The sequence below is a fragment of the Platalea leucorodia genome (assembly GCF_965183815.1).
Source record: "Platalea leucorodia genome assembly, chromosome: 3".
Lineage (NCBI taxonomy): Eukaryota > Metazoa > Chordata > Aves > Pelecaniformes > Threskiornithidae > Platalea > Platalea leucorodia.
The window spans coordinates 44,411,351-44,435,827 of NC_138825.1; the positions used below are offsets into that span (position 1 = coordinate 44,411,351).

At 40.0% G+C, this 24,477-nt stretch overlaps 1 protein-coding gene across 3 annotated transcripts; it reads right to left on the reverse strand.

Moving 5' to 3' along the window:
- Window positions 1-24,241, reverse strand: EDARADD (EDAR associated via death domain). Of its 3 annotated transcripts, XM_082306229.1 has the most exons (7): window positions 24,164-24,241; window positions 23,551-23,637; window positions 12,048-12,106; window positions 10,308-10,347; window positions 7,229-7,317; window positions 4,396-4,441; window positions 1-1,838 (listed from the first exon to the last, which is right to left on the reverse strand). In XM_082306229.1, the coding sequence occupies exons 3-7, from the start codon at window positions 12,048-12,050 to the stop codon at window positions 1,462-1,464; spliced, it is 555 nt and encodes a 184-aa protein (XP_082162355.1). In that variant the 5' UTR covers window positions 12,051-12,106; window positions 23,551-23,637; window positions 24,164-24,241; the 3' UTR covers window positions 1-1,461. The 3 variants fall into 3 exon arrangements, with proteins under 3 accessions (XP_082162355.1, XP_082162353.1, XP_082162354.1); XM_082306227.1 differs by lacking the exons at window positions 23,551-23,637; window positions 24,164-24,241 and adding an exon at window positions 15,822-15,904 and having other exon boundaries at window positions 12,048-12,109; XM_082306228.1 differs by lacking the exons at window positions 23,551-23,637; window positions 24,164-24,241 and adding an exon at window positions 15,822-15,887.
- Window positions 24,242-24,477: the final 236 nt, after the last annotated feature.

The window sequence follows — 24,477 nt, forward strand, 5'->3', positions numbered from 1 at the left end:
TCAGCTTTACTACTAACTCTTAGTCATTTCTACTCAAGAAAAGTAAACAGTGCATCAACCTCTACCCCATTCTAGTTTTGCCCCACATCTTGACATACTGTTCACCAGTGCTTTGGTATATACACCTATGTACATATTAGTATTATCTGAGATGCCTTTAGTAAGTGTAACAACTAGAAGTATTTTTAAGTCACAACATTTTTGTGTGTGGCATTATACCTATAAGTACTTTATACATTGTATTGTATAACTGATTTTTCAGGAGATTTTTTAAAACATTAGAACACAGAAGAATGGTAGGAAAAAGACCAATTTCTAAAATATTTAAAATGTAAACAGTGTAATTCAGAGTATCAAAATTCTTTGAGAAACATCAGTCTAAACCACCATAAGTGCTTTAATAACCATCTACCTGGACTGTAGATGAATTCAGCTGTTAATTTCCCATTAGAGTGGGAAATTTAATCAACACATAAACTTGTGCTAGTTTCACACAAGCGTGCACTACTTTGGCATGGGATAGAAAGCAGGTCAACCCACAGGACTGTAAAAACCACAGCCTGTGAAAAGGGAAGTTACACTCAATACTAAGGATATACTGTGGGTGGAGGCATTAGCTGTCACCTCACACTGCAATGCAGGAGGCATTTGAGAGAAACAGATAAGTAGAGTCAGAGTGCACGTTGTCTTCAAAACTTGGGAAAGTAATTTTAAGTATAAAGGATTTTAATGGGTTTTTTTGGTCCCTAGTGGTTATGGGCTGGAAAGTCTCTCCGAATTGCACAATTTCTTCTACAGCAAACATATGCCCTATGATGTAGAAGTATGCAAATAATTATTTTGTTTAACATCTATTCTTGTTTACAAGAGAGATTTAAAGCTTAATTTTCCTGAATGTGATGTTGAAGCATTGAATTAATTGTAACATGCAAATCCAAACTGCTGCTTCGAACACTGAGGTGTTCCTGTCCCAAAAACAGTGTCATAAAGCTTAAAAAAAAAAATTAAAAAGGAAGAAAAAAAAATAACCCCTCATCTTCTACTAAGTAGAACATATAAAATTGTGGAAGGGCTGCCAGAAAGGTCAAGAGACTTGCCTTCTAATTGTGGCTTTCCCAATAGCAACAGCACACAACTGACATGGTTCACAACTGCTGCAGTAAAACCAGTGGTCTGGCTTTTTCATTCCTCTTCTGCTTAGGAAGCCTACAAACAGCAGCAAAGAAACTGAAGGCATTTGTAGACTCAAGAACACAACCTGCATTATTCCATCCATTTTTGGAAGGTTATCTTTGCAACCCTGAGGGCACAGAACATATATACGTGTATACAGTACATGAAGCTTACACAGTATACAAACCGTCAGTACAGGCTTGCTCTCTCTTGCAAGGGAAACCTCCCATGTACTAGTGGCAGCTAGTCCCAGCGTTTAACACATACAGACTAACAACTTTCTTTGGCCTAGAAGTCATTCTGGTAAGTTCTGTTCCCTCTCTTGGGCCATTCCTCTTCCACCCATTTCAGCAGCACTTTCACAACATCCATTCTCTTATAAAATTTACAGAGATCAATCAGCTGCTCCACAGTCCTGTCACTATTCCGTAGCAAGAACTCCAAGGTGGGACTTTGGGGCTTCTGTTCAAGGAAACACAATTCATCATAAGTCATCCCCCACTTGCTTGCTAAATTTCTCCAGTTTTTCACTGTTGGGTGGCAGGGATCCAGCTTTAGCCTGACTGTGTACAACAAGTCCTCATCATTGAGCATGTCACTGATGGTTGGTGCACGGAATAAGCACAAGGAGCAGGTGCCATTTTCCTTGCAGGTTTTCTTGAGATCTGCAGTGAAAACCATTACATGGGAAGAAGTTAGGATCTGTTGCTACAGTTTCACCGGGAACAAAAAGTTAAAAGCACAAAGGGATGAAGAGTATTATGTTCCTGTGAATAATTTCTGAAAAAGTCAGAATAGTGACATGTAATGCCTTTCCTTAGGAAGTACTCATGAAATTAACTTTGTAAGACTTCTCTCTTCACTACACTCAGTGGCTATAATCAAAAGGACAGTAATTTTGAAAGTACCATATTTATACATTTATAGAAAAGGCATGCAATTCGATCCAATGTGTGAGCTGGGATAATCGCCTTTTTTGTTTTTGGGAACTACATCGCTTCCTTGAATCTGCCATAACCCCTGCTTACATCACCAACAGGATTATGTGCATCTTGTATATGTGTGTTGTAGGATGAAGGAAAAGCTTTTGCACTTCTGAGCTACTGCCTTCATAACAACATGAAATATTTGCACCAGGAGAATCTCTGCTGACAGCTGCAAACACAACTAACATCTAGTACTTTAACACAATGAAAAAGAGGAAATGTTCCTTTGCTTTGTAAGGGCTCTTACAATAAAATTTGTCCCTGTTCTACCAAGCAAGCCTATTTTAAATGTACATTATGGGAAGGAATAAAGTGCATACTCCTCCATGTGTGAGAAAAATAAAAATACCAAGTTGCTGGAAGTAGGTGGTGATGTATTCTAAAATCTGTATCAAATACTGAAAATTGCCATTCAGAGGTCTCCCACACACAACAGTCAATATCTCCCCAGCATCCATCACAGTGGTGCTATCAGACTATATTATATATTAACAACCTGTAAAAGCATGTAGAAACCAGTTCTAGTCACACTTCTAGATAAATACTAATACTAAGACCTTTAACATTGCAGCAGTTTAGGGCATTGCTTGAGCATTTTGGCTGCAGATATGACCTTAACTCTCCCTGCTCCTTTTTGAAGGCAGCAAGAATTTGGTATGTTCGAAGAGTAGTAGATAATGGACGCAGCCTAGAAGCACTTTCTAAAGCTTCTGCCCTCCAGCCTCATTGTACAGCTTGAAATAGGGAAGTAACTGGTCCTATTTAGGATAAAACTCTCTGAAAAAGGGACACTACAATAAGAAAACTGATATTAATCAAAACAATGATTAAAAACAACAACAGAAAACAGTGACACACAGTTTACAAGTGCTGGATCAGTGCTGGTCTAAGAGACCTGAACCATATCTCTGGCAAAGGGCAAATCTGGTACTCAGCACCACCTACTCATACAGACAACAGCATCTGTTAAGGCTGTTTTGTTTGTTTTTTCATTTGCAGTAATTACTGTCAGATTGTGTGAAAATTCCAGAAAGACTGTCAAATTGTGATTTTTTTATTCTGAATATTAGTGCTGACAAAAGCAACTCAGTTGAATGTAGTTTCTGCATGCACTTTGCTTTTTGTTTTTAAGGGAAGAGCAGGCTATTGTTATTTTTGTAACATTGCTCATTGGCTTGCCTTTTTAGCAGGCCAAAGACAACTTCTGAAGTTTTCAACAAGTTAGGACATGCAGCAACAACACTGCTGCAGACACATAACTTCATACAAATGCTTAGATTCCCTGTTAAGGGGAAACACGTTCTGGTGACATCTTTGCTCACAGGTATTCCACAGGCCTTGCAGCTGTTCTCTACAGAAATAGGAATATGAACTCTTCTGTTCTTCTCATGCACCCTAAACTCTTGCTGAAGTGAGACAAAATTTGCTTGCTTCACTCATACTAAGATTTAGTTATACAAACAAGGCAAAATGAATGTAATCCAATCAAAGTTCTGGCTGAGCTCAAAGGGCAGGAGAACACCCTATCTGAATTTCATCTTATTTTGCTTTGCAAGGATGCCAGAGTAAGTTTTATCCTCCAATAGAAGCAAGGAAGAAGCGGTAAAGAAAACACAGGGCACAGTTATAGGTAAACAAAACTAAACCAACCTGCTTCTTGTGCGATACCATGTGCAGACTATCAAAAGCATTATCAAGAATCCTGCTTTTCTAAGATGCCCTGTGTTAGATACTGATGAGCAAATTATGACCTACCCACCTAACGGCATGATCCTGATGCTACATGATAGGACAAGCTTCTTTACTAACAGGAAATTCTCTGTTCACTGTTAGATTAACAGACTAACAGTGAACTTTGTTCACTGTTAGATTAACACTGTGTATCATCCGCACACCCCCCGCCCTCAGCTGAGCTCATAAAATTATGGGATAAGCCCCCAGAGCCCACTGCCAGCTTCTGCTCTCTCCAGGTAGCTGTTTGCAAATTTCTTTCAAAGGTGGATGTACTAGACATATTTGGAAAGCTCAACTTAACCACTTTGTATGGTCTGCATTATTGATCACCACCCCCTTTAGAACTAAGAGGAAGCTGTAAATGACACTGGTAATGAAATGAGCTCCACAAGCATTGACTACCCAGGCAGTTCTTGGTTATGACAAATAGCAGTTTTTAATAAAGTACTTTCAAAGAAAATCTAGGAATAAAATATGTAGAACAGTAAAGCTGACATATTACCTGAAAGTGATTCATCACTATGGTTTTGCGTGTCTTTGTCTTCTGGCTACAAAGCAGAAAACAAATACAAATCAAAACAATGTATTTGAGCACCCGAATAACTATTTGGCTAATTTACAAGTGGCAGGTGATTACTTAGAAGAATCCCAAACTGCTTGTAAAGTCAAACAGGGAATACATCTGTTTTTGAGGAATTACTGACAATCTGCAATCTTTTCAGGCAGCATTTTCGTGCTTTGGCTCACAAAACTGGCCTGGTTGTATCCACTGAACAATGTCATTTATTAGTGATATGCTATGGGGTTACATCTTTTGAATAATTTGTTCTTAATCCCCCAACAGCTGTTCAACAATTCATATGGCTTGATTAAAAAGATTTTTTGCCTGTAACATGCAGGAGTAAGGGACGGTTTCATTGATCTAGGAAAAGTGGAGGAGCTTTTTTTACAGATTTCTTTACATACACATGAAGCTTTTCTAGACAACAGGTGGACTTGAACATTTCTGCTGGTTCACGTCTAACCCTCCTCCTGTTTGAAGTAAACATTCCCTCAGTGGCTTTTTGCCTGCTAATTAAACATAATGAAATTACTTAGCAGCCTGAGACTGCAACACACGTCGTAACATTTCAGTTCTACTATTTAGAGAGCAACACCTAAAAACTGGAAGGACACCACCTTGATCCTAGAACTGCGGGAAACTGCAGCTGCCCTTACTACTCGGGTGTGGAGCCAGGTGAAATAGTTTTCTTCTGTTGAGGATTTAAAGATGAAAGCAGAAGGGGATTTTCCCTTACATAGCTGCAATAAAGTATTGTTGATTTTTTGTATGGCGTCATTCTTCCAAAACTATCACGGCAGGCTTAACATTTTGCAGGCTGTGCATGCAAACTCAAGTCAACTGGGTAACAATATAGTGTAATAAGATACTCTATTCCTACCTGCTACACCTTCTTTACTAAGAAATCAACTAAAAATAGAATATAGGCAGTTTCAGTTGATGTGGCAAACATACATACGTTCACAGTCCAATTATAAAGAAGGTAAACAATCTCCAAAATATTTAAAAAGGAAAAATTTGCATGCTATTTTCAGCACTCCTTTATTCCCTGAAAACTGCAAGATCACACATGCAACATCAGTTCACGCCACGGAACATCTGCTCTCCGCTCAAGAGAGATCTATCACTGCACATGCCACTTGCAACAGAATAATTCTTGCCATTATCTTCCAGTAGTTTACTTTTCCACTGGCACCACATAAACTTTCTCTGGACAGAGCTTCTTAAACATGAACTTGGCCTTCATGGCAACATGTGAGCACTCAAAGTTTAAGAAAAATTAAATCTGGAGATCCTGATTATAGCCATTGTCTCCATTCCTACAAATTCCTTAAAAATTTAAGGCAGAACATTATTACTGAGCCCTGAAGAGCAAACCCCAGAAGGGTAACTCATTGGGAGAACGAGGAGCTGCCCATAACAGCTCAGCCTCCCCAGAGATCTGTTTCAAAAGAAACAAACAAGCAAATAAAAACTAAAGGAAAAAAAAAAAAGTGGATACCGTTCACTTAGTTTGCAATAGCTAAGTTGCTGTCCTGAGCTTCAGTAACGTTCCACAGACTTTATGAATTCATGGAAGTTCAAACTGTATGGTGCAAGCTAATACCTAAATGCCTTTAACAGATGTCATTATACTCATTGTGATAAAAAAAAACGAGTGGCTAGTACTGCAAAAAGTACAGAGAAAAACAGGGATACTTACCTGTGGTATACATCTGTTTTCAAAATTCGTATTTTTACTGATCAGTTATTATCTACTTTCATCAAGTCAGATGCACTCAGGTTTATTCAAGATCATTTTCTTGTAATGTAATCGCAATAAGACAATGTAGTGCTGCTGCCTATGAAATTAAGGTATTAAGCAAGAATATGTTTTGCCCACAACTAAAACCCAATCAACCTCTACAGGTCTAATCAAAGCCATAAACCTAGGCACAGTCTGAAGATAAGCAGAAAGTTTTTCAGCTCTATAGAACCATTAATACCCTAGTACACGGAAATATCTTTATAGTGAGTCTAAGCTGGCAATAAATGCTGTCTTCTTGATGATGGGAATGAGACTGTTACCTCCATCATCTGCGAAATGCATACCAAACCCATGTTTGTTTCTGATGAATTTCAGCTGGGACACTGGCATAAGGAACTCCTAATTCTTCGTCTTGCTGGAAAATGCTCATTCATTTCTCTTCACCATGTTTTCTGCTCAACCCAAAGAGAATCAATTTGAAATTCAGCAAACAACATTCACTTGAAAGATGGTAACCGTGGAGCATGGGGGTCACTCAGCATTGCCCAGCCTGTGGCAATGTAAGATTTCACAAACAGTGGAGAGTGTTTCCACTATAGGAAGAGCAGTGTCCCAAAGTTAAAGCAGAACAGTCAAATGCCTCCCTGAGGGCAAAACACAAGGAGTCCAAAATGTAGGATTGCTTACTTCATTTATTCTCTGCCCTGGCTCTATTTTCAGCAGGGAAGAGGGAGAGCATGCATGACAAAGCCTTAACTCTTTGTCAGTGCTTCCTCAGAGCATCTACACACTAATCAAAACCTGTTTAAGCTACAAAGTACATGTTAATGATTAAATAACCTTTCTTTTGCTCTTCTCCACAAAAGCTCACTTCATTGAACTCTTGAAAACAGAGCCTATTTCTGGTCTGTTTTACTGAGTAATTCCATGCTCTCCAGATATAGTCTGAAAATATATTTCTTTGTTAACATACTTATTTAATCAATAGCAATAACTTAGTTCACATTCAGGTATCATTTTTCTTACCTGTTGGATTAGGCCAGAATCTGACGTAAGGGTCTTGATGTTCACAGATGCAATTTCCAATGTAACTTGATCTGTTAGGTATTCCTCATCTAAGACAAAGACTGTGAAACACTGATCTTCCACTCAAATACAAATTTAAATATTAAGACTATCAAATATAAATTATAGGTGTCTAGCATACAAAATTTAACTCTATATCATGATCACTCACTTGGAAATGCTGGATTAAAAGCCCAAAATATTAAATTGGCAGAGACTACAACAATCACACAGAGCATGACTGTGCAAAGAAAAATAATCCTTGCAGAGATCAGATATTAGTGTAGCAATTGTTTTTTAAACAAACACCACACTATTTTTGAAGCAAGAGTCATGTTGTATTTTCAGAAAGCTGACCAGAGGATATTAATCAAACTAATACGTCAAAATAGGCTGAAGATGACTGTCGCAAGTCCATATGATCCCTTTTTTCTTTGCTTTTCTCATCACACAATGATAACTGCTGAAATATGTACTACGCAAGTATTTACCTTTTATTCTGCCCCTTTGCAAATTAGGCTTATCCTACTTATCTCTACTACACAGGAGTTTTCTGAAGCACTGAAATAATCCATTTCAAAGTGTGTTTATCAACTGCCCTGGGAGTATACTGAAAAGCACAACATTCTCCAGTACAGCACAAACTCTATTTACCTTTCAAGCTTCACTTCAGCCCTCAAAATGGGGTACAACGGATGCACAAGCCCTTTGTGAACCTTGTGCAAACAGACAAATTTCACTCTGCATGATTAGTAAGGTCCTCATCATCAAACCATTTGCATAATTCCCTGGGCCAGGTACTGACCAACCATTAACATGAGCTTAAAAGAGGTTATATTCTACACATTTTTACAGACAAGAAGTCTCCATGGTGGTGACTATGTTTGTAGCGCTGGTACATTTCCATTTGCTGTTTGTTTAGTGGTAAGATCTCATTACAGAACAGCTATTATCTTTATGAATCGACAGATAACAGAAAGAAGACATATTTCTTTGTCTCACTCAAGAAATTGATCTGAATCGAATAATTCATCCTTACACTTGCAAAAAAAAAAAAACAAACAACAAAATCGTGATTTTACTCTTTTTCTGCTTTTATAAGACTGTTGAAACGTAAAGCCAAATCATATTCCACCCCCAGCAGGGCAAATGCTTAATACTGATCATCTTTATTCTTTATGACTGTAGGTCCAGAGACAGCAACAACAACAAAAATCCAAAAAAGTCTGGCTGAAAATGCAGAGTATGGGCATCAAAATTCCACTTCATTTGTGTGGAAACATTATGTGTGAAATTTGTTCTGTGTCTGAGTGGACGTAGAATTATAATCACAATGTGATGTAAACATTAAGCCTAGTCCTGCAAGATGAGAAGTTCCCTTAACTCACCTTTAATTCATAATTGGTAGAGGGTGCTAAGAACTTTAATAAATTATGGCCCCGAAATGGTCCATTAATTAATTGACCTATAAAAGCAACAAAAGAGCTCCCACCCCACCCCCAGCCAATGTACTGTCTATTCAAACATTATGTCTGAAGCAAACATAATTTTGTGTTACACAGAATCAGACCTGCACATCTGTAACACTTTTTAGCTCACAGATTCATATTTCTAAGTCTGTATTTTTATAGAAATAGTTATGAAAAGTCATTCTCAGAAAAAAATGTAAATCACAGAAATGAACAGAATATTAAGAGGTATTCATACCACGTTCAACTCCAAAGGGGAGATGTCAAGCTCTATTAGTACTTGTATCTTTTTACACTTAGCAAGAAGAAGCAGAAACTAAAATTAAAAATAAACCAAGTTCATTTCCTTTCTACAGAAACTGCTGAAATTTCTACTTCCTCTCAGCTTTCATTTTTAAATTAAATGCATTTTAAAACATGCAATCTCAAATTTCAAACAACTTTAACAAATTTGAAATTTAGGAATTTATCTAATTAATTTTGAGGGGGACCTGGTGTCACGGGTGAAATAAAAAACCGGACACGGAAAAGAATGTTACAGAGAAATTGCTTTAGTGTTAATAAACAATTTTGAAGGAACAAACCATCTGACTGCAAATAAACAGAAAGTAGTTTATGATTTCAAAGTAGTTTTCATCCCACGTTCTCCTTTCCTACTGAGCAGCACTTCTGAGAAGATGCTCATTTCCTCTGGCTGGCTCCCTTGAGCCCCCAGAATAGTCTCTAACCTTTCTTTAACCCCAGTGGTATATTGTTCACAGTCCTTAGCAAAAATTTCCATTGTGACTAACTTCTGCGTAGTTTTCTGTGTCTGTCCCCGCTGCTGTGCAACACAGGATGCAGAACACAGTACCTGCAGAGCGCTTCTCAACTGAAACCCTGTCAGTGAGTTCCCTGGACAAAAGCCAGCGGTGAAGCCTGGGACGACAGAAAATCCCACTCCACATGCCAAGGAAACCATAGAAGGGGATATTCACACTGTGTAATCCAAATATTTGACTTCATGCAATACAGAACCTGCACTCCCTCGCTCCATTTTCAGTGAGGAGAGGCAAGAACTTGTGCAGAGCGGACCTGTATTAGGTTCCCAAGTAGATGGTATTAATACCTGCTGAAGGTAAAAGATGGCATGAAGAGTGAATTGGTTATAGGGCCGAGAATGCAATCACAGGCAAGAGACCTGGAAGGTATTTCTGGATTATATTTCTGATAACCTCAAGGCACTGTTTATCTCTTCAAAGCCACCTTCTAACATTATCACATCTCTACCATCTGTTCTCTGAACACTGGTTTTTGATGGCACCACTGTATTTTCTTTCCAGATTGAGAACCAAGATCTTCAGTTTTAGACTGACTTTCAGATCAAAACTAAACTTTGGAAGGAAATTCTGAAAGTTATATATATACACACCAAACTGACCTTAAAAATACGGAAGACAACACTACATTTAAAACATAAGCATCTAGGAAAAAGTAAGAGTATTTCAATCTGTTGGATAACACCAATGGTTTTATTGCACGTAACAACACAGATCTATGACACCTGAATAGACAGAATTCACAGTCCCTACCTTTAGGTACTCCTGTGTCTTGGACAGGATATTTTTCAGTCTGTAACAAAAAGGCAAGAGACATAGATGTTTGTTATTTTGAGTGTAATTGTGCTGGAGAAAGAGTATATAAAACTGCATAACTATAGTTGCATCTCTTAAATTGTTACTAGTTTATCTGGACAATCAGACATAGTAACACTCTTATGCGGGAATCGAGATGCTACTAACACTACCAATTAGCACATGCAAAAGTAACGGAGCTTGCTGCTTTGCTGCAGTATTTTTAAAGGTAGTACATTTTAGTGAAAAAGCAGAGATTGGGAAAGAAATTTTGCATTTAAGGAGCAAGATAATCTAGAAAAGGTAATGCATACCAGGAGGAATAGAGATGACTTCAAAAGTGCTTTTAGCAGATGTAAGTTTTACTAAAATGTTACTGTACTGAAAGAAAAAAATATTTTCCCCTCTGCTCTAAAATGAAAAAGCTGGTTAAGATGCAATAGAAAACTATTATTATTGAGTTTAAGGGGATAGCTGCTGATTTCCAGCCATGTTATAACTTACTATTATACCTGAAATCCACCTCCTTCCCTATGACCCCTACCCTTATGTAAAAGTAGGCGTGGCTTTTATAGAAGCTCATAACCAAGCAAACAGATTAAAGACATCTTAATTTAAGGAGTGAGAGGATAAACAAACTTTCATTCGTCCCAGACATAGCAACTTTTCCCCACCTTTTAAAAACTCCCCTTAGCAAAACAGCATCTAATTTAGTCCACAAAAACAATCACAAAGTCTATACCTTTTATTAAAACCTGCTAACACAAATGCATGTACACAGACTGCAATAATGGATCCCAGTGAAGGATCAGCACTTAAACTACTAGAGAAATTTTCAGAGTTTCCTGCTGATTCCCTGTTGCAAAGCTTCAACATGGGAAGAAAACCCCAAGGCAAAGCAATAGCTTGCTTGGATATAGCAATAGCTATACCCATAAAATAAACCAATGCATTTCAATCTGTTTACATAACTACATTAGGCAACAGTCTTCTCTGGGTTACATGGCACTGTAACTTTTCCCCAGAGTAAACAATCCATAGCAACATTAAAAATAAAAACTCTTAAAAGACTTCACAGAATTTCATATTACTTTTACCCGATATACTCCTGCCTCAGCACAAGACTGGCACGTTTAATATCCTAAGACACAAAAACTTGTCATAAACGGTGTTACTTTACCAGCAAGCACTAGATAGCGCTGTTCGTCTCTCCCTAGGTTCACCCATGCCTGTTGTAAGGCACTGCTGTTCGGTCTTACCTTTCCATGACTTTAACTCATCAAACAAAATAGGTACAGGAAGGAGTAATATCTCGGTACAATTGAAATTTTAAGCCCTAGGTGGGCTTTCTTATCTCTCCAACCCATATAGACAGAAGAATGTCAGCACCAATCTTTCTCAGTTGTTGGGCTTTTTAAAATTAAAAAAATGGTACTGTCATAGCCTCTACAGGCTATCCCATGGACAGCTCAGCTGATACCATCCAATTCAGCTTATGTACCTATTGGTATTTTTATTTATGCTTTAATTGTACAAGGTTAGTAAATTAAAATTTGTTTATACAATCATACAGATAAGCAAAACCCTATATATACTCACAGTTTGAGTCAACATCCTTGAATGTTTTACCTCACTTCTGCATTACGTAACTGTAGAGAGCGGTAATGATTTGAACTGTATTAGACCAGAAACACATACCATTGTTAAGGAAAGAGTGCTTGGATCTGTATCTTCCACTGGCTCTTTCGCTGCATGATCTGCTGGAGATAAGAAAGCTTCATCACTGCATAATCCTCAAAACATTTCTGTCTGGCAATTCATATTTTGCTTTTTTGTCTGACCAAGATAAAGCACAACTATGCAGCCATTACATGCACTATGTCAAATTACATTTCCACAAGAAAACATGACAAACTAGAAAATGTCAGAGCTACTAGCACATAGATGAGAAACTACATGCAACAAGGAAACCCAACTCTAAGCTAACAAAAGATAGACTTAAATAAAAATTCTAAATTATTTTTAGTAAAAAAAAAAAACCACAAAACAATTCAGCAATAAAGAATAAAATCCAGTAAATCTGCTAAAAGCTAAGTTTTGTTCTCCGAGTGGCAGCACTCTGTTTTTTTCTTCGAGCAATAATTCAAACAGTAAACATACCCAATACAACAAAAATTAATACTATAATAAGCAGCAGACTGTAATACAAAACCTAATAAAAAATGTTTCACGTAAACATTAATTATTTGTATACAATAAAATAATAAATTTCAATTATATTAGCATCAAAAGGACACAAAAATAAATCTTCAAAGCACTTGCAGGTGAACCATTAAATGTCAACCCCTCTGCACCGATGGCTAAATTGACAAACAATAGTGGGGTACTGACCAAAAGTGCACAGAGAATCGGAAAAAAATTTCATACAGAAGTCAGGATTCACACCACCACTCCTGTAATTTAATGTTGTCATGCCATTTCCTCAAGGAATCTCTTCTGTTGATACATACCATGTTTTCAAAAACTGAAAAGCATTTTAAATTATGTAGTAGGATTCTCACTCCATTCCTGTCACTCTCATTCTAAAAGTACTTATACTTACTACAAGACCACGTTAAGTATTTTCAACCGCAACCAGAAAGAGGTGGTTGGAATCGGTATTTGGTGATTACCTTCTCCCAAATATAGAAATCGGTGCGGTTTAGAACACGACTTAGTCCCAGAAATGAACTACAAAACACCCAGTATAAACACTGAGCCCCAAAATAGCACAGAAGTTGCATAGACACTATTCTAACCAACTCAAATTTTAGCATAATTGTTTATTTTGGGGCCTGCTCCTACAAATCTACTCAATGCAATAGAACAACAAGCTAAAGCATAAGACAACACAAGACAGTACAATAAACAGGCCTGAAAATAAAAAAAAATGGCAGCGGTGGGACAGAAGCAGCCCCAGGGCTCCAGGACAGAGCTACTCTCCCTCCTGCGGGGCAGCCCCATCAGCAGCAGTTCCTGGGTGTGCGGTGTGGTGCCCAGCCCCTCTCTGCAATGCCAGGGAGAGCCCTTCTCGGTGCTAGTGCCCACAGGAAGACCACAGGCATTCTCCAGGCAGGTGGCACACGATCAGAGGGGTCAGATCTACCAGGCTTGGTACTGGGAGCCAAAGAAAGGCTGCAGTGAAGAAGGCCAGCCCAGGCATCCCTGGTCTCGCTGTTTCTCCACTGCCAGCAACGACCCAGCAAACCCAGTGGCAAAGCATACAACTTATCGTCAGTTTATTCTGGAGGCCTTACAGCTCCTCCTTATGGATTCTTGTCTGAGTTTAAAAAAAAAAAAAAAAAAAAAAAAAGAGAAAAATCTTTCTTTTGCCCTTGTAATATAAGAGGAGCCTTAAGGTAGATGAAAGCAGACCCCACAAAAGGTCCATGCCCTGGTGTACCTTGGTGGCTACTGTAGCTATGGTAAGGGCTTCATCCCCTATCGTCCATCACATCTCCAAGATATGGCCAAGGTACATTGCAACACTGGTAATTATTTATTTTCCACAATCCAGAGGGAAGCACTGAAAAAATGTGAGAAGTTCCAAGAATACGGGCATTCTATAAGTGGCATGCATGTGTATAAATATTTGTACCTAAGAATAAACGCTCCACATACTGGCTGCAAATGATTCACCATGGTCTTGTTGATCACTGATATTTGGCAGATGATTTGAAAACCACAGACTTAATATTTAATTGTGAATAAGGCAATTAAAATGCCATGTCCCCTCTCTCTTTCCCACATGTACCTCCCACAGTATTCTGCAGCTTATCTCATACAGCACCAGCTGTGCAGGTGCACAAAACAGCAGGGAGGAAAGTTCTCTGTTTATCTCAAATGTAAAACATCCACATGTTCAACATTTGCATGTTGAAAAGCCAACAGGAAATACAGGTATCACCTGACTGACTATTCAGTGCAGACCGTCTGATTTCATAGTTACTTTGACAGACAGCTTGATGACAACATTATCTGGGATCCCTCAAAAAAATCACTATCCCCATACTCCCCACCGACAGCATACAGCCACTGGCCTACATTTACTTCCCCACACTTCTGCCAGGAGCCACATGTGAGTTGACCCAGACGGACATAAATCAGCACGTGCAAATTGACTCGGACAGGCGTAAGCCAGGTTCGATGGTTGCTCCCAAGGTTCCTTTCTGCCGCCCAGCACCTGCACACTGACTGCTCAGCAGCTGCCATGGCTCTCCTGCCTGAGCCTGTCCAGTATAACCAGTCTGCAACAGGAGCAGCAGACTTGTACCCATCACCACCATTTCTCTCTGTTCAATACTGCTACTCTAACGGGATGCAATGCTGTGCACTTAACAGTGTGAACAGTTTGCCAATTTTATACATACGCAGGCATACATATGTGTATACACGTACATATTCAAATTTCTAATCCTACATCCGCTCTTTTTCCTTGCATTGGAAGGAAGTCTGAAGGTGGGTTTTGGAGACCGCAGCATTTTGACCTTTAAGCAGGAGGGGGTTCACAAAGAACCATGTAGCAGAGTCGGTATTCTCCTCTGTTGCAGTTTTTTCCCTGCAGCATAGCCTTGACACGACCAGTAGCGAGTGAAGCATGTAAGGTCCACTGTAGTTATGTAGTTCAACCACACATATATAAAACCTCTCTCACGCCAAGGCAGGGCATACACATTAATAGTACAACTTAGTACAACTTGAATAAAGGGATCACCCCAATACTAATGTTGTTCATAGAGATAAATCCTTTGATTAAACCCAAATCAACAATGGTGCTTTGACCAGAGGCACGTGAATTTCAGATTTGAATAAGAGGAGGGAATACAGCAAATTATATTAGAATATTCAGTTCTCTGAAAAATCTGATGGACTTACATCAGCACTTGTGCATTGTTTACTGTTAACTACTCAAAACTTTGTCACTGTCTGAGCAGATAGGTAGGGAAAAACTGTGATGCTGGCACACCTGAGATGAGGTACTCAAAAGTCATTTGCGCCATTAGCCATGTAAGTTAAAGAGCATGGGCTTCCTAACCACCCGGAGTCTGCGATTTTAAGAACATGGCTTTTAAATGTGCTGTTAGAAAGCACAAGCTAACTTAGACGCTGAGCACTGGCACAGGCTTGACAAGACAAGTTGCACTAAATCGCAGCAGCGGAGCACATGATAAAGTATTACCATGCTTAATTAGCGTGTGCGGAGGGGGATGGGAGCAACTAACGAACCCTTTTAACCTCGGCGGGGGCCAGGTTCCTCACCTGGCTCCCGTGAGCGACGGCCGCGGGTCACCCCCGCCCGGGGGGGCGGGAAGCGGGGCGGCAGGGCGCCGCGGGCCGCGCCCCGCCTGCCCCGGACCCGCGGGGGGGCCTCGGAGCCGCCGCCGCCCCTCGGGGCACCCAGCCCGCCCGCCCGGCTCCCCGCGGCGGCCTCACCTGGGGGCAGCGGGTCCTGCGGAGCGGCCATGGGGGGGGGGCGGGCGGCGGCGGCGGCCCAGCGCGAGGAACGAGCGGCGCCCGCCGACGTGCCCGGAACCGCCGCCCGCCGCCCCGCCCCCTTCCTGCCGCCGCCCCAGGTAGGGCCTCGCCCTCCGCGGGCAGGGCGGCCCCCCGCGGCGCGGCCCCCGCCGGGGGCGGACACGAGGCCTGGCCGCCGGCGACGAGGGCGGCGGCCGCCGGCAGACGCCGCTCTCCCGCCGGCAGGTAAGGGCTGACGCCCCGGGGCGGGCGGCGCTCCACTGTGTCAGCAGTCCCCGTTTCATCAACGCCGCGGGCACGGGCTGCGCCCTACGGCTCGTGACGTAGCGCTGGTGCCGACCTGAACGAAGTTACTCCGGCGCTATAAAATCAAGTGCTCGCTCTCCTGCCCCTACGGGTTACTTAAGCTCTTAGGCGCTTAAATGACTGCCTTCAGGCAGGGAGGGGTGGTCTCCGCTGGGATCCGAGCGGCACCCGCAGATGGCTGGCCGCGCAGGGCAGAGCTTGAGAACCCGGGTATTGCAGAGCAACAACCGTAAGCGGCGCTGCTTTTTCGCAAATATTTAAAATTCATCCTCTTGTGCTACAGGCGCTTCCAATACCATGATGATGTCAGACCTTTGTATGTCATTACTTTGGGTCCCCATTGTCATCTCCAGCAAATTCTCTCACTTAAGGTTTCAATATACTTAAAGTAATAGATATTTCTTAAATGGGGTCCGTGCATGAAATCACTTTCTAAATAAGAAATATCACGTATTGCTATTTATTGTCCAATACAAACAAAAGAAACCAGCGTAACTGAATTTGCCATCATAAAGACCACATTTGTGTGTTAGCCACCTTACGTGTTTATTAACAAGGTAACTTTACAGCCGCATTCTACCCTTGCACTGAGAGAGCTCCAAGTCAGTCAACTGGCTTACACTGGAGGAACTAAAAGTAGCCTTTGCTCCATAAAGCATTAATAATTGAGTGCTTTTCCACAGATTATTTTCCATCTCTCATGCATGTTACAAATCTTAAAAAAAAAAAAAAAAAAAAAAAAAGTGATAAAGATTAAATTGCTCTTATTTTCAGAACTTAGACTGAATCCAGTAGCTCATCCTGCTATTTGGCTTTTCATTAATATAGAATCATAGAATCGTTAAGGTTGGAAAAGACCCTTAAGATCATCAAGTCCAACCGTTAACCTAGCACTGCCAAGTCCACCACTAAACCATGTCCCTAAGCACCACGTCTACCCGTCTTTTAAATACCTCCAGGGATGGGGACTCAACCACTTCCCTGGGCAGCCTGTGCCGGTGCCTGACTGCCCTTTCGGTGAAGAAGTTTTTCCTCATATCCAACCTAAATCTGCCCTGGCGCAGCTTGAGGCCATTTCCTCTCATCCTAATCAATAATATTAATGTTTTTCAATGGTTCTGGTACTGAATTTGTGAATTTTTGTAAAAGAGCAAGTCTTTGTGAGGAGAGCTCTTATGGTGTACACCTAAATCATCCTACCAGTGAGAGTGCTGACAAGGTATTTAGAAGATTCAGAGCATCACCCTTATTTCACCTGGATAAATGGAGGTTTTGCCATTGGGTTCTACACACACACACACACACCCCCCTCTATATATCTTAATCTCCAAGGTAGAGCTAACAGATCACTAACATTTCTGTAATTCATGATGTGTAAAAACCAAAGAAGTGGGTTTTTTAGGCATATCATTGGAGTCCAGCTGTTGATGGTATGGGTTGACTCTGATTGCTTCCACATTAATATCGAAACTCATTCTCAAGAACAGAGGCATTTCTTAGTTTAAAAGGGTAACACCAAGTCTAACTAGAAATAAAATTGCTGATTCTGTATGTTTCCCTAGAGTTCCTTAGAGGCACAATGTTTTTGGTAATGGATAATCAGGCTGAGAGTTAGAGGGCACGGAAAGTATATTCTTACCAACACAGATCTGCACAAATGCTAGAGCAATAACTGGATCCTCTCCGATAACTGTAAGGAATGACAAAGCCACAGTAGAGCTAAGAATTTTCTGGATTTTAAACCTGCCAAATTTATGCTTCAATAAAATGAATGTCGTATCTGCCCTGAGGACCTGCATGTATGTATTGCCTCTGCGTGCTGTTTGAAGACTACTGATTTTAACCCCAGAAGTAGACATAGTCAGCAACTACAAAAACTTTGGATAAATGTATGTATAATCTATATAAAAATGTATCCATTAACATCCTTCAAAATATCATTAGGGTACTATTGTTACACAGGTGGCTGTAAACTGCAGAAACATACAAAGCATTGGTGTTGGGAGCTAAGCCAGGTTTTACTATCAATGTGGTATTTACTCTTCTGATAATTTACAACCTGAAATCTTCCTACATTAGGATTAAAAAATTATTTTAGTCAACAATAACAAAATAATTTTAGCGGAACAACACTTGTGTGAACAGCCAAAACTGGTTAATGTTGTTTAAAGTCATGTATTATTAAAAGCATATCTGTAAATTGCATTGGCTTTTCAATTTGAAATAATTTTTTTTAACAAATTATTCATAAAGTACTCTTTAAAATAATGGCATTTAATAATAGAAGCCAATAGTCTAGATAACATTACTGTCTCAAAACTTAGGTTAGTCATCATAATTTAACAACTTTTTTCCTAGTACTGAAGGAGGAGCCTGCAATTACATATAAATATCTCTAGAGCACTGTCAGCAGCACAGATTAATCTGATTGTTGCATGCCTGTTCTTGTATCATTCTTTAATGAGTGGTATAGAAACCTTTGTTTGTCACTTAACTAACTGAGCAGTCCAGAAAGCCAGCAATTATTTTGGCAAAACTAAATATAACTGTATCATAAAAACTAAATCCAGAATAAGATAACTTTAAGCAACAGCATTCTCTAAAACAGTGGATTAACTTTCTAATCAAATTTCCATACTTAAGTGCAATCTGTATCTTATCTTGCTGTAACCCTGCAAGCTGCTAAATTCACTGTAGCTAGTGATAACGTGAAGAGTTCAGGATTTTGTAAATTTCCACTCAAATACAGAATTGATATTTTCAAATAGTTTTTTACAAATCAAGTCTACACATGCCTCTTCTCACCCTTTTCCTGGTCCCATCAAAAAAACAGCAATCTTTGATGAGGACAGAGACTTTTCCCAAAGATCTACACATTGTCTGGTAAGACATAGCCAGTTAGTTTATTGTTTGAAATTGCAATTAACCCCCAGTGTCAAGGAGTTTCCCACCTTCTGAGCACAAGGCTGCAGATGAAACCTTTTTCCTGCAATAGACGATATATTCCTCTCCAACAAAATATTATTGCTATCTCCCCACAAAAAGATATAAAACCTTTTTCTGACTGATCCTCTACAGCTTTCCCCCATGGAATAAAGAACGTCTGTTCCAGATCACAAATGCCATTAACACAGTGGAACAGTAATCTTCCCCTCCCTGACAGGGGTTGCTAATAGTCGCAGTAACTGTGGGCCTGCCAGTATTGCAGGGCAACCTTTATTCTTCCCTGTTCTTTTGCTTTATACATTTCAAACATCTTTCCTTAAGGAAGTTCATATTGAGTAAAATACTTCTGTTTCAACAGAAGCTCTTCACCTCTAATGTATTTCAGTAGAGTTAGGAAATACCTCCCTGCATTTTCTTTCCCAGATATCCTATAGATAGCTTTCAACTGTTGGCAGCTGACAACGTGTTGCTAGGCCAGCTCTTTAAAATTCTGAAACTGTTTAGGAGTAGGAATAATTAACCAGCAGCTAAAAAGTTAAAACTACTTTCTTTGCCAATAATTATATCAGTTTGTTCTTTTACAGTTGTACAGGAATGTCACAATTTTGACATTCATTTGACAGAAACAACATTATATGGAGAAAATATAAGAAATTACACATACCTAGACCATCTTATGTAAGCCTGTGGATAATTTGTTTGCCTTACAGGGCTGCAGGATACGGGAATGTTCCCACCACTCTGGGAGCTGTGCTGTGTCCAAGTCAAACATGCACCACAGAAACACTGAAACCTTGCTTTCTCTAGATTAACATATTGAAACTGAGCCTAATACAGTTGGTTTCAGGCTGCAGCTTATCCCTCTGCAGGGGCATTATTAGCAGGGTCCCCCTGTCTGGCTGCTTGTTTGCATAAAATGTATAACAATTTAGTTGAGATCTCTACCTCATGATCTGATTTGTTGACAGATGAGCACCCGCATACAAAGTGCAAGTGCATTAATCTTGCATGTTTTTTTAAACAAGATTACTTATGTTCATCTGCACCTGCTATATTCAGAAGTTTGACAGAGTTAGTAGACTCATTTCTTTGTTAGCATTCCTTCGTCAAAAATGATAGTTACTACAGAAATGACAGTAAGACTCCAGAGATTACTTTCCTTCTGTGCTCTTGATTCAAACGATGCAGTCATACACTACATGGTGCAGTTTGTTAACATTCAACTATAACACACACAAGAAACAGGGACGAGGATACAGGTGTATAGCTAAGATCTGTAGTTAATTTTTCACCACCTACAAAATCTTTTAAAAAAATGTACTCCCTCTTTATACTTTGCTATTCTTTATTTTTATTGCATTTTATCTTTCTTTCACCTCTTTTTCCTCATTGTGAAGCTATTGCTGTATGAAATTTTTATATTAAAAATTTTGCTTTTTTTCACTATACTGAATTTGACCTATTGTTTTGCCCTGGACAGGCCATAGTCCTGACATTTCTCATTTGTCTAGACGTCCATGGGTACTTTTCAAAAGTTATTTGCAACAGTTGCCTCAGCCTTCAGCATATATTGTGGTTTCAAGGCAGATATCAGTAGGTGAGAACAGGATGTCAGTGAAGCATGACTTGCAAGGAAACATAATAACTTGCATCAGGCCTAACGACAGCTGGATAAAACCGGGTTTTGGGCACACAAGTTTTTCAGTTGTAGCAAGCCTGATAGACCACAGAACTCCTGTGTTTCACTGCTTGTCTGCTTTTTGTACTTCCATCAGGTGGTTTTACTAAAAGTTCTTAGCCACAGCTTTGCCTTGCTGTATCATCAAATTTTCATAACTAGGCTACCACAAGATGTTCCATTGCTCAACAGGCACTGCACTCCCACTGCTGCTGTTTGCCAGACTTAAACAGAAGCCTGTGGTGTATTGATTCCTCTGGTTTACTCGCCTAAGTTTAGAAAGGACTCATTCAAATGTTAATTTGGAAAAATAAATAAAGGGAAAAAAGTTTCAAGGGCAAAAAATTTCCAGAAGTCCATGTTTCAGATTAGTGGAATCTAGTTCATGAACTTGGCAAAGCCGCTAGGCTTTACCAAGTTTCTCCTAACGTGAAAAAGAAGCCACCCTGTTTTGTCTGTTCGTTCACTGAAATTTGTCCATGATAATTTCTGAGATACACTTTTACATGGTTGATGACCACAGATCATGATTTCTGTGTACAACCAGAGTGCATAAGGTCAATTCTGGCAAATAAGAGCTAACTAAAAGGCACCGACGGAGCTAATACAAGAAAAGTAGCAGGACTTCATCAGTTTCAGTTCCCACTGTGCCCTCTCTGCAGGCCAGAGGCAAGTTTGGTAATTGCAGACTTGTTGTACCCACTAAAAGACTGTCTGTCACTCTCTGGTGCACCCAGATCTCCTTCCACTCTAGAGAACAACATTATGGTGGGGAAGAGGTAACTGTGATGTACGTTATTTAACTCTTGTTTACTAACACAGAATAATGTTCTTAATTCCTGTGTTCAAGGCTTTCTTTGCTTGCACGTAGAAAGAAAACACTAGAGCTTGCAAATAAAACTGTCAATGTTTTTAACAGCAAAGCATATTATGAAATCACAGAAGATATTTGTTCTTATGCCAAGCATGTACATTGTACATGTACACTGAAAAATTAAATATATATGCCAGCCTCTTTTCATGAGCCCAGGAAGCTGTAAACTATGATTATCCCTCTCACCAGTAAAGGCTTGTCCTCAGCCCTTGCTGAGATATTATAACATCATGGCAAATTTCTTTAAAAGAAACAGGCTTAGTAGGTACTTCCAGCTTTGTAACATGCTGTTAAGTTTCATTTGCAGTTGTAAGACTGTTTCTTCTGCCGCTATTTCCTGAAATTCATTTCATAAAGAAATCCTGTTTTAGGATTTTTACTTTATTTTTTAAACATTTTCATACCACTACCAAAGTAGCATTCATAGGTTGAAATCAACACTAAAACATAAAATAAGATTGAAAATACCCTAGAGATTAGAAAACTACATTAAGCTAAATTCAGCTCTGGTATAGCAAATAATACCTATGTATACAAGGAAGTAATTTCTTTTTTTTTGCCTCTTAAAATTATTCATTATACTTTTCTACAGCCAATTCCTTATGCTTCTAACATGGCAATCTAAACTGCTACAGACTTTTGATGCAAGCAGGATAAGACTCTGTCAGAGGTGAAGAAATGAAGTACTTTCTGTAACTAACATAAAATGTTCTAAAGTGACAACTTAGAAAATATGATAGTTTACATCTAATTTGCATAGCCCTTTATGCAGTACAAGCATGTGACAGTGCAAGTGCTTGATTCTTCCAAGGTTTTGGGGCTTTTTTAAATACTCATGACAGAAAATTTTCTCCAGAATCAAAGCTATAAAATGCAAAAGAATACAATGAATTCACCTGAACCTGCTAAACAGAAGCAGTTCCTTTGTGAGAAGTACAAACCACTCGTGGTGAAGTATGGAGTACTGATAGTGAAAGCAAACCAGGGCAATGTAAACATTAGCTGTTCTGCCATTTCTTCTCAAATATCTAGCAAATTTATTGGGCCACTGATGCTGAAAGTAGGAATAGATCCTCATTTAATCCTTCCCAAATATAGGGAAGGAAGGAGCAATTACATCACCTCTCTGGACCAAACTATAAAACTACTGCCTACTCCATTTCATGGTCTCTGTAATTCATAGCTATCAATCCTTCATCTTTTCAAGCCATTTTCAGCAATGCAAAATCTGTGACATACTGACACTTAAGGACAAATATGATGGAAAACTAATTTGAATTAATTTTTAAGTAAATAACAATGGCCAAACTAAAAACATTTAAGCTCTCCAAAATAGTTTCCTCAACCTTAAAGCTTGTTTCCATACTCCAGTAAAGGAGTCTTCTCCTCTAACTGAAAGGGTGTAAGAAGAACCTGGGTTAGCAGATGGATTGAAAATAAAATAAAATCCTAATTCCAGCGATCCTGCACATGAAATCAGTGCAACACTCATATTTTCCCAGAGGAATACGAATTTTTGCAATTCCAGAAGTGAATTACATATATACATTTAACTGTTGGGAGCAAAAGATTGTTTCTGAGCTGTCGTGTGTGGGTTATTTTTTTTTTTATTATTATTATTATTATTTTGAAAGGAACTGAAAAGAAGCAGCAGTAACAGTCTTAGACCAGTTGCAATAGCTATTGGCAAAGCACAGCTAGACAAATTCAACTGATGTCATACCATAACTTTCAACCTCTGAAGTGCCAACCACTCTCCCTAAGGGGGCAGTAAAAAATTAATAAATAATAAAATAAAATTAGGTGTAGCTAAACTGATCTAACAGCAAGCAGCCACTGGAAGGGATGGTCCTATCCTCTCTTCTTCCTACCAGAATATGTACCTTTGCCTCTTCCCCTGGATCAGGTTGAGTGATGAAGCAGACATACAGTGAGCCAGGTCAGCTGGCTGCTCTGACAGAAAATTATCCCTAGAGAAAAAAAAAAAAAAAAGCTTAAGTAGCTGAATTGGTTTAACATGCAACTTTCAGACTGCTAGCTCAGATACATGGGATAGGGAACCTGAAATAGGACTGCCTCTTTCCACACAACTCAGTATTTCATTATCTTAGCTGTAACGTGAAACCACACCTGAAAGCACCTTCTTCCCGTCTTGTAGGCTTCAATTTGCTACACAGTAGCCTGTGCCTCCACTGAAAAAAGCATGTGGGGGGGTTACAACTGAAAAAACGAAGAAAAAAAAAAAAAAAAACAGCCAGTTGATGGAGTGTCTATTGCTTTTCCATTAAGTTTCAGCCTTGCTCTCAAAGGGAACAGGTAAGAGAATCAGCCAAGGCAAAGCTGTATTTCCTATCTCCCTGTATTTCTTGCTGTTAAAAAAAGTTCTGCGCGCCCATCTTTATATAAATAGTTTCTCCTAAAAGAAGGCGTGCTGAGAGAAAAGGGCAGCTTAACCTGAACGAAAACAGCCGCTTCTAAACACTGAACGCAATTCACCTCCAGGGCACTCCCCAGCGCTTCGCACGGGCAGGAGGACGAGAAGCCTCTCGTTATCGCCTCCGCGGACACCCGGCCGAGGGCCGGAGGCGGGCGCCGGCCGGCACCGGACGTTTCAACCTCCCGCCCGAAGGCGGGGTGCGGCCCTGCCTAACACCACCACGTAGCCAGGACTAGCGCGGCCCCTGGCCCTGTCGCCGCACGTTACCGGCAGCGGCCGCCCGGGTGACGCCGCCTCCGCCTCACAGGACGGCGCCCCGCTCGTGCCTCCCCTCACGCGTCGGCGCGCGGGCACGGCCCCCCCCGCCGCGCGC

Coding starts and splice junctions, on each gene's coding strand:
- EDARADD (XM_082306227.1), bottom strand. CDS start 15,852: ATGGCCGCTCCGCAGGACCCGCTGCCCCCAG. Junction 12,110..15,821: donor GCAGGACCCGCTGCCCCCAG/GTGAGGCCGCCG, acceptor TCTTATCTCCAG/CAGATCATGCAGCGAAAGAG. Junction 4,442..7,228: donor ATTCTGGCCTAATCCAACAG/GTAAGAAAAATG, acceptor TCTGCTTTGTAG/CCAGAAGACAAAGACACGCA.